The following is an 11262-nucleotide window of genomic DNA, read 5'->3' as shown; positions in this document are numbered from 1 at the left end:
CACACACACACACACACACACACACACACACACACACACACACAGCAAAGAAAGAAAGGAAAAAACGCATTTATATTTCAGCGGTGGCCAGACTTGGGAACAGCCTTAATGAGTGAATGAGTCATAATTTAAAATCCCTCCACAGGAACTACTAATAGGAATCCAGTTTGATGCGGCTCACCGTGTCCCATCTTTCCCTGCACGTTCAGCAGCAGTTCAGAGCTGGAATCCAGAAATATCTGTCTTCTGCTTTTCTGTTATTCCCTCCATCCATCCATCCATCCCATCTACATCCTGTCTAGAGTCCTGCTGGGACTGAGGAGGCACATGCCACCAGGCTCCTGACACGTGATCATCAGAGCGTTGCACTTTTTGTTCATCGGTGTGTGCGTGAATAAACCCTGTGTTAAGTATTCCCTCTACTATATTTTACATAGAATCAGCATTACAGCAACGAGAGGATACAATCTCTCCATTTGTAGTGATTTGTCCTTCCGTTTACACATAATGTGTCTTAAAGTGACAGGAGGTCCGTGCACACACTATACATACCAGCATGAGTGAACAATTTTGTATGTGTGCGTGTGCGTGTGTACACCAGCGTGACTCACCAGGCCCGCAGACTAAACGCCTCCGGTAAGTCTGGGTTGACCAAGACTGTTGAACTGAACGAAGCAGAGAGAGATCTGCCTCCATAATCAGACAAGCGAGCTCCTTTGATGGCGACCACCGGGTGCCGAGAGCCGTCAAACTTCTCGGCCTGGAGAAGCAACAAACTGTGTCAAAGACGGTAATTGAGGAGAGAAAGATGTAGAACAATAGGTGGAAAAAGCAGTGATTGTCTCTTTAATGTTCAGTCTGTTTCTGCAGTTTGCAGGGACCAGAAAGTAATACAGCGGGTAAAACAAGTATTTAACACGTCACCATTTTTCTCAGTAAATATATTTCTAACGGTGCTATTGACATAAAATTTTCACCAGGTGTCGGTAACAACCAAAGTAATCCATACATACAAAGAAAACCAAACAAATAAGTTCAGAAATTAAGTTATGTGTAATAAAATGGAATGACAGGGAAAAAGTATTGAACACACTTACTGAAATGTATTTAATAGTTCGTACAAAAGCCTTTGTTGGTAATGACAGCTTCAAGACGCCTCCTGGATGGAGACACTAGTCGCATGCATTGCTCAGGTGTGGTTTTGGCCCATTCTTCCACACAAAGTCTTCAAATCTTGAAGGTTCCGTGGGCCTCTTCTATTAACTCTGATCTTTAGTTCTTTCCAGAGGTTTTCTATTGGATTCAAGTCAGCTGATTGTCTGGGCCATTCTAGCAGTTGTTACCGACATCTGGTGAAAATTTCCTGTCAATAGCACCTTTAGAAATATATTTACTGAGGAAAATGGTGACGTGTTCAATACTTATTTTACCCGCTGTATGTGGTATAGTTTGCTTTTATAATTGGACAACCTACAAGTTAATTTGAAAGTCGTTTCTGGATTTTGGCAAAGAGGAGGGATTAGCTCTTGCAGATTGAATGAGCTTAGAGAATAATAGCGCCATTTCACGCACATTCGAGAGTTATTTAGCCTTCCGTCTCAAATCAGGGACTCTGGTCCAAAACACTCCTGAAGGTCACGAGAATGATGTGACCGGTCCAAATTGAACAGCCCAGAGAACCCAATCAAAAGCCTCTGTATGCAAGAGCACACACACAGATACGTTACGCACCATAGATGGATGGGCACCTTCATAAACACACGATTAATTACAGGATATCCCTGAATACAGAGTGAGTGAGAGATGATAGTTATTACCTCCTCTCCCCACACTGTGACCGTAACCACTTTGCCAGTTGTGTCTATTAGGTTGAGGGCCCTCTTGGAGACTTCTCTGCTGTTCTTCGTGGTGATACGGGATACATCATCCGCACTCTTGCACACTCCAATCACATCTACAGACAGAGAGAGAGAGTCATTTTACACCTCCATCTACAGATAGCTCATGAACACAGGCAGACAAATAGTCTTAAGATAAAGATGTTGTGTTACGTGAGGAGAGCCTTTTGAAATGTCTCCATGTGGTGTTCAGTGTAAAAAATGCCTGTGAAGTGGTATCACATAAGTAGTGAAGACCCCAACACAGCAGAGTTGACACTCATGATATTGCCAAGTCACAGTAGACTGACATAAATGTCATAACAGGCTGGCTAACGCCCAGGTCCACACTGCAAATCACAACAAACACTCATTCATGTTTCCTGTCATGCTCAAGGCCGCAACACTTCATTCAGATTACGGCACTGAAGAGCAGCCACTCCCGAGCTCTAAGAAGGTGTAGAGCCTGGCCTCCCATGACTAATGTGAAAAACCTTAACCGAACAAGACAAATTCATTCATAAAGTGCTTGTGTACTACGAACGGGCTCGTCACAAGGTTACTGAAATCAAAGAAAATAAGATTAAATCGAGAAACTGTCGACAGGATTAATGCATCTCATTGCTACGACATGAGTTAGATAGTCTGTGTGTACAAATCCATTTCTACGATTGAACCTTTAGTCTATAAATGACAAATGGTCATGACTTAAAGAGTCCTTTTTCTGACTAAAAAAACATTTACAAAACAATTTCATCCATTTGAAACGCAGCCAAATGTAAGAAGCTGTAAGCAGCAGGGGTTTGTCATTTCACCTGATGAATAACTTACAAGTTGCCCTCAGGAGTTTTCTTGTAGACAAACAAAGTTGTGTAAACTTTCAATGTTACTTTCCAATACACAGGGTTTGGGACTTGACAAATGTGTTGAATGCATTTCCTTATTAATCAAACATTTGCAAAGCAATTTTTTAATATTGCATTGTTTACGTCCATGTTTTCGAGCGTACAGTCGTGTTCCTTGTCTTTGTCGCCGGATTGCCGAGGTTCTTTGCTGCCATCCGCCGATCACTAATAGTGTGAAAAATGCAGCCGACATATGTATTGCATTGTGTGTGACCCACTCGAAAAACATTGCTCCATAGCACTACTGCTTGTCACAGATTCCACAGGGCTCCTCTGGATGGCTCAACAATCACATTTGTGTTGGTTCATGTTCTGCCCATCATCTCATGGCGTCAGACCCAATGCCCACGCGTTATAGAAAACGACTGGACAGAATTATAATAGTTTGCAAACCAGTCATTCTCTGAACATCATCCTCCTGTCTGCTATTTCTGCTCACCTTTCTCTAAACTCTCTCCCCCTCGCCCTCCTCCTCCCCCCGGTCCTCTCCTGCGCCGTCTGCGCTCTCTCAGCCCTCCTTAATTCCATTATGATTGAGACGATGTCACCCACCTCTGAACTCCATTATCACCAGAGGAACAGGCTGACAGTTCTCATTACTGTGTCATAATCCCCTATTTAACAAAGGAGCAGGAAGAGCGGCGGTAGAGAGAGAGTGAATGTAGAGACAACAGACGACACACGGGACATGTAACGCTGCCCAATGCAAACGCACTCCTCCAGGTAGAGGCCGTTATTTTAGGAAGGTGACGAAATGGATGTTGTGATCACGTGCGCAAACTGTGCTCATGGAAACTAGGGCAATGTGAATAAACGATCATTTTTTCTGTGATTGGATAGCTCCTGGTTCAGATTAAAATGTGTGCCAAATTTAGAAAACCATGCTTGTATTTCTCAAACATAAGTCCTCACCCTTGCATACGGACCAAGACCAGTTTTTTTTTTTTTTTTAAATGACACCCTCATTGCCACAACTACAGAACCGTTGTCATACCCGTGCATCGTGTCACTGAAAATATTGAGCAGACTGCCAAAAGCACACGTTGAATCGCTAATTTCAACCCCAATCTTTACTTGGACCATCCTAATTTACCCGTCACCGAGATAAGACATTCCCGTCAGGCACAGAGGGCAGACACTGCAACTAACCTTCACGAAAACAGTGGAATGAGCATTATCCTCGTTTTATCTCTCCTCTTTACCATATGCCTGAATTAACCTTCCCTCTGACCCCGTCATAACGTATTCTTTCAGGACACCTGGTACGTAACAGACCGACACGTGCCAGTCCATTAACGCAGTGTTTTTTAATCATCTATAACTTGTAATTGCCTGGGTTGACGGAGCTCATTGGAATGAATTGAGTTTAAAAAGGGACATCACAATTAACGATATAATATATACAACTAAAGCTTACTGCAAAGTTAATATTTTGTTATCATTAACATGTCTGCCAGTAGATGGAGATTTTTTTATTGCCGTAATTCGGCACAATCTTGTACAGTTCAGTAGTTGTGGGGAAACTCTCCAACTCAAGGTCTTTATGCAGGTCGCTGTTGCGTATATTCCTCTGTAGCATGCAACAGTGTCGAATCCCCTACTGTAGGCTATAATTTTCTCTCATCCAATATCTCCATGACCGCCTTTCATATTAGTTAGTCACGGACCGCTTTGCTTTAGAAAGACCTCGTTTAGCATTTCACTTCACCTCGAACCATTCCCTTTACTTCTGCGCCGCTCATCAGGAGCTGTACTAATTAATATTTCCCAACAGTTCTGGGTCCTCCAACACCACTACTGTCACTACTGAGCTTATCATGTGCCGATTTCCGAAAGCAGGACCTGAAGCCCCACAGTGTGAAACTCTTATTTCTCTTCGGTCACATTTTTGTGAATTAAATGGGTTTTTATTTCTTCTTTTTGCCCCAATTTCTGGGTTCATGATTTATTTATCTTTTTCTCCATTATTGCAAGACAGAAAACAAACCACTAACGGAACGAAAAGACGACGACATGAACAGCGCACACAGGCCAGTTGACAACATTTTGACAGAGGTGAGGATTTGTGCGTTTGTACGAGTGTGTCTGAACTATGGGAAACCATCTAGGAAAGGGAATAAATGACCAAGTTGTGTTATATTTGTTTGATTGCTTGATCCAGTTTTGTGTCGCACCCAGATCCTTATAGGAGGTGGCCCATTGTGAGCTTGATCCCTGGGGATGATAGGGCCTGTTTATTAGGAATTGAAGCAATAAGGCGACCCAGCCCTCCTTACCCATACCACCTAGCTCCACAGGGAGCAGTCAGAGTGGCCCCATGGAGCTCCAGCAGCCAGGGACAGTGCGGGGCACGATCGTCATTGAGAATTCATATTAAGGTGGCGGAGTCGTTTTAGAAAAAAAACAACTAAATAAAAATAAATAAATAAAAATTAGAAAGATGCGGGTGTGTGAAGGGGTGACTCCGTAAAAAGAATACAAAAAGGAAGATTTAATATTCATGACAAAAATGTATAAATAAAATTGTATTTTCACTTGTGAATGAAACCAACAACTAACTAACGTGACAGTCAGCCTTAGATGGCATTTTTAAGGGTGTAGATTTATGTAAATGCACAAATCTCATATATGCCCCCATGAACATATCAGAATTAAACAAGCAACAATCTATAGAGCGATGCCAGTCCAAGTGAGTCTAGAGTCGAGTAAGCTGTCGAGCAAAACATTATCGACAGCCTTATTACTCTTCACACAGATACCGACACAAGCCGCTTCCTCACCTGACCGGACGACTGCACTACTCGCTGGGCTGTCGATAGTCTTTGCTTATGATTTTCAAAATCGATGTGAAATACATGGCAGCCATTCAGGAGTGTGGTAAAAATGTTCCTGCCACCAAAGTCAATATCTGAATGAATTTGTAGCAAAAAAAAAAATGCAACACTGTTGCTGGATCACAGTTCATTTCTATCTTTAAACAGTTCGTTTACAACGTTTGGGGCAGGAGTGAGTCATGTCATCACCTGAGCCCTCAACGCAGACTGTTGATTGGGTTTGACGCATAGCTTTCTTAATCAGTTGATTATGAATGTTTTCGAGCCTTTGTTGCAAAAATGAGCATGTGAACAAAACAATTCAAAGCTCTTCACTGTTCTTAACCCAGCTGTCCTAAAGTGGTCCCTCACTGTTAAAGTTGAGATGGAATGAAATACGCCTTAGATCGCATCACTGGTCGTATTGGGCACCTATTTCACAATATATGCAAAAAACAAAAACGTCTTCCTGTAAAACAAAACTAAACACGACATATGCTTACATAAGCTTGTACCGACCACTTTCAATCAATAGGACATCCATTCAATCGATCTGCAACGTTTCGGGACAAGGCAGGCGAGTGTGGAGCCACAGTCCTCTGTAGCTTTATATTGCTCGACATTCTAAGCCGCACACTTTAGCGGTCCAATAAAATGCAAAAGGATTTGATTTTAAATCCCTCTTGTAACTGTACACCACTCAAATATTCTGTTTCACTGGGGGAATACTCAGTGCATAAGCTGAAGATGCTCTAATTTCTGTTTTACTGGGACTTTAAATCGTTCTTTCATCGGTAAATGGTAGAAATGAGTCTCGTTGGTGAAGATTCTTCTCTTACCGATGACGGCGTCCTTGTCTCTGTTCTCCAGCTCAGCGATGGGCACAAAGTCACAGTGCACAGCGGGGATGTCTTGACTGTCATCACATGGCACGATGGACGACTGAGCGTGGAGGGTCATCTCGTAGTCGTTCTTCAGCGTGGTGTACTGTTTATTGGCCACCTTCAGGGTAGCCTTGGTGATGAAGTACACCTACAGGGAACGGGCGAGCAAGGTGAGTTAGACCCGATCGCACTGTGACCACTTTATAGATCCTGCAAAAAGGAAATTATTACCACAACAAAGCTTCTGTTCCACCAAAAGCTTTTAATAACAAAAGGAAAAAACCTTGAGGTCCAACTAAGATGCGCTGTCATATCAGGCCCATCACTTCTCTAATACACCACAAAATAAGTAGCAGCGAAGAGCAAGTCTACTCACACTCACTCACTCACTCATATATTTACCCCCCACACAGAGATAGGAGCATGAAACTAATGTGATAAGCATTCCGGCTGCTCAGAGCCAGTCACACCCACTCACTGTTCTGTCAATACTCGGATCACGAAGGGAAGACGGATTCATTCCTTTATTTATCTTCCGAGGGCAGAGGGCACAAATTGGATCTGGGGCCGTGTTGGGAGTCACTGCCAGTGGCTGATACCTGAGCCAGTGCGGCTAGCAAAATGACGGCCGGGGGTTAATTGAGCTATTAAGCTCTGTGGGCCAGACTGGGTTGAGCAAGAGCTTTAACATCCAGGAACATGCAAAGGGTTTGTTCTCAGTGGTCAGACTGAGCACCACACAGTTTAGCATAAACAACACACAGTCTGTTGCATAAACAATAGCCTGAGACGAGTGATAACTCAAAAATGTTGACATCTCTCACCGTCTGCCATCCTGCATACACATACATACATACATCTTGCATTTTACTTTTTGTCACTTTATTGATGGTGTTTGTATTTGTTTAACCCCTTAAATGCGATATCTACCGAGTGCTTGACTTCACATGTAGAAAGCATTACTACGAGGTCCACTTGATGGCTGCACTGTTTCCTCATGAGTATTAATAAGGTGTTATCAAATATGAATTGTTCCTTAATATTCATGATTATTTTAAAGATCCTACGGTGTAAAATTTGATTGCAGGCCTCCAGCAAGGTCAGAAGCCAGCATTGCTGTCAGTTATGTAACAGCAGATTGAGCTGGTGGGCATTACATGCATTTCTAAAAAGAACTGTAAAGCAGATAGCTACTGACAAGATATTTAAAAAAAGGACCCTGTGGATGAAAGATGATCTGTTAACAAATGCTACCTCCAAGAATTTGATATTCAGATCATTAATATAGCAACAAACAACTATTTGCTGCATAAAGATGTAGGGTGTCCCTGTTCAGTGCAAAGATGTTTTCTGGATTCCAGCTGAAGCTAATCTGAAGCTAATATGAAGCTTCGGTTGCCTGAGTCAGAGTGGGAATATTTAAAATTTACAGGCTTTTTAGAATGAAATTCCTACTTTGCTTTTAAACGGACAGCGTCTCCGTACTCAGTAGTGCCTGAGGGATACATCTTGGTAGTAACATTGCCAGGACACACGATGGCTACAAACCTTCACCTGACCACCACTAGGGTCTAGATACTGACTTAATTAGGCTAACTGGGATTGATGAAGCCTCATATTATCTTTAGAATGCACTTCAGCGCAGACGATTGGATTTTCTTTTCTCTCCCCGTATCTTCCAATGTAGTCGCTACAAATGGATTGCATCAATTTCAGTGTGGAGCGGAGGAGTGATGACAGTGACCCATACAAATTCTAATCTCAGTATCAATTACTTATGTTGAGGAGAACTTATATAAACCCATCCACCACGGTGAACACAGCCTCCAAGGCTGGCAGCCATTTCTGATACAGTAAAAACAACTTGAAGCTAACGCTTGCACAACAGCAAAAACAATAGACACATCAGCTTTGAAGTCTTCTCACGCTGCTCTCCACAGCATACTCCATGCCTCATGAATCCACTCAAACGCTCAATGTGTCTGAAACGCATACATTTCTGTAAAATATTACAGCACTTAATGAATTCCCTCCACAACATCCTCTAATACTTGCCTCTGGCTCATTCATTGGCCAGAAGTCCTGCAGGCATGAGAGGGTTTTGCAGAAGAGTTTATTATGTACTATTTTACCTAGGATAAATTAGTTGGAGGCGTTATGTGCATACAAAATGGATGGCTGAGAAAGTTACTAAGTAGTTTGTTTATATATTATGTAACGCAATACGTACAAAAGTTATCGTTTTTTAGTGAAGTTTCAAAAAAGCTCTTATCACTTCAAGTGAGGATGGATATGGGTGAGTGGGATTTGCTCACCTTGCCTTGCTCCACTAGAGAGAAAAACTTATCCACTTCGTTGTTGAAGGCTGTGATCTTGATTTCTCCCTGTTGACGAGCACATTTCCATTAAACGGATAAAAACCAAAGACGGCCATGTGTGACGTACGTTGACATGCATGCACGTGAAGAGATATTCAAGCGTCTCCGCTCTTCTACTCACACTCTCATCCACTATCTCAAAGGAGAAGAGCTTGCCCTCGCCTCTGGAGTTACTCCAGGTGCGGATACTGGATTTGTTGGATACTCGGGCTCTGATAGTCCACCTAAGGATGTACATGGAGCAGACACTTGTAATAATGAATCAGTGCTCACAAAGTACACGTCAACAAAACTACACAACCGAAAAGTCCCAGCATTTCCTACTCTTCAAATGAAAGCAGCTTGCAACACTAGCTTCAAAAGTTGGTAAATCTAGTGAGAAAGTTGCAGAACACCGACGCCAACTCTGAGACGGTAGGAAACACTGGCAGCCCTTCTGGTCTACCGCCAAAGCAACTCCCCCAAAATTACCATTATACACGTAAAACTATCATATTTTAATAGAAATGATTTGACAGGCTTATTATAGTCTTTATAGCCAGGTTGTTTTTGGGATGGAAGAGAATTTCAACAGATAACAAAAACATTACCTTCCGTAGCTTTAAATGTTACTTCTGGTTAGTGGGCATGTTAACAAATGTTTTACGTGAATGTCCATCATGTTTTCATCAACAGATTCATTTTATGTGAATGCACACAGAACACTTAACATAAATCCTTTGTAAAAGATTACAAAAGCGTTCTTTGACTAACACATGTGCAACTTAACTATAAGAGTTGCAGTCTAAAGGTCAGAGCGTACAATAAAGAATGCTGCAGAGACACATGCTTCTTTGTTAATGAGCACCACTCAGCACACATCAGTCACCAATAAGAAACACACAAACAAAGTGTATTTTTAAAGTTCCAGGAGAGAAAAGAAAAAAAGAAAAGCATCCAGCAACTTTCTTTTCAAAGAGTGAACTGTGTTGTACATCTGCCAAACTCCTGGTTGCATTTAAAATGTGCTTCTTGTTTCTGTTTTTAACAACAGCCAGCCAAGCTCGGCAGTTTATGCAGCAGTGAGCTTTTTGACTGCGTTGATAATTGTGCAGTGGAGGATATTCATACCATAACTTCGCCTGCAATTAAATCCCCTATCATGAGAGCAGCTGCTGGCCCAGAGTGAACCCCATTCCCTGCTCAGTATGGATAAGACTGCTACACCAAGGTTTATAGCAGCCAAAAGCCAATTATAGTCTGCTCTAGATGCTATTACTTAACACCAGCAGAATGGGATGAGAGAGCCATGCAAACGGCCATGAAAGGCCATGTGAACATACACAGCATCCCTATATAATCCACCGAGCGAAAGACTTTGTGTCACACAAACTCGCACTTTTCATTTCACGCAAGCATACGTGGAAGAACCACAGCTGCTGAAGTCATCGGTTTTACGCACTGTAGGTACTCCCAAACTTCAAAGTTAGAACAGTCATCAGTTTATTACAACACCTAGAGGCACAGTTATCTTTACAGCTTGCAATTTCAAACAGGGCTACGTTATCAGAGCCCATACATGGAGGGAGAGTTGACAGGGTACCTTTACTCCGATCTGAAGAGCTACACCTTGCTCTTGTCTTTTTGTGGCCAACTTTAAGGTCAGAGACTTAAGCCAAATTAAACGATAAGAGAAGGAGGGGAGACACCAGTAAAAATGAACCCTGGAGGAGGTAAAGAAATTATGAGAGGGAATGAAGGGAAAAAAAACCCAAAAAAAAACACACACACACACACACACACACACACACACACACACACACACACACAAACGACTTTGGCCAAATCCCCAACGGGCCGAATAACAGAATCAAAACCTCAGCAGGAGACCTTAAAGACCCTGCCTTTAAAGTGTCCGTTTCTCAGGCAAGATCGGTCATTTCATTTCTATGGAGATGGGCTGACACACACACACACACACACACACACACACACACACACACAGAGAAAAACTGAATGCCCACATATACATGCACGTACACATCTCCAAACATGCCCTTAAGTACTACTAAGAAAAGGCAGCAAACAGGCAAGTGGAGTCACAGCATGAGAGGAAATAGCTCAGCTGTTGAACGAGCAGTAGAGGAAAGACGGTGTTTGCTTAAATTTTAGGAGGAAATACATGCAAGTCGTCACTATCCACCTCGAAGTGAAGTCATGTTTAAAGACTTTTACATACACCATACATGTGTGTGAAAGCAGGCGCATGCAGAAATGGACACATACACTTAAACTTACTTGCTTTGGTAGGGGTTCAGGTGTGCAAGAGGAATCACTTTTGATGAGGAACCTGGAGAAGTGCTGGTAGCCTTCATGGGTGAGGCCTTCATGGGTGAGGCCTTCATGGGTGAGGCCTTCATGGGTGA

General features: G+C 42.5%; 1 protein-coding gene across 1 annotated transcript in view; it reads right to left on the bottom strand.

Moving 5' to 3' along the window:
- Positions 1-11256, bottom strand: part of LOC116377379 (replication protein A 70 kDa DNA-binding subunit-like) — a gene marked incomplete at its 3' end in the record, with an annotated part of 12833 nt that extends 1577 nt beyond the window's left edge. The window contains exons 1-6 of the mRNA XM_031839007.1: positions 11135-11256; positions 8979-9081; positions 8795-8863; positions 6435-6627; positions 1818-1954; positions 612-760 (exon numbers count right to left, since the gene is read on the bottom strand). Coding sequence (XP_031694867.1) covers positions 612-760; positions 1818-1954; positions 6435-6627; positions 8795-8863; positions 8979-9081; positions 11135-11256 — 773 coding nt within the window. The remainder of the gene's footprint in view (positions 1-611; positions 761-1817; positions 1955-6434; positions 6628-8794; positions 8864-8978; positions 9082-11134) is intronic.
- Positions 11257-11262: the final 6 nt, after the last annotated feature.

The sequence above is a fragment of the Anarrhichthys ocellatus genome, unplaced genomic scaffold, assembly GCF_004355925.1.
Source record: "Anarrhichthys ocellatus isolate YVR2014 unplaced genomic scaffold, GSC_Weel_1.0 scaffold1180, whole genome shotgun sequence".
Taxonomy (NCBI): Eukaryota; Metazoa; Chordata; class Actinopteri; order Perciformes; family Anarhichadidae; genus Anarrhichthys; species Anarrhichthys ocellatus.
This window is presented reverse-complemented; position numbering and strand designations above follow the sequence as displayed.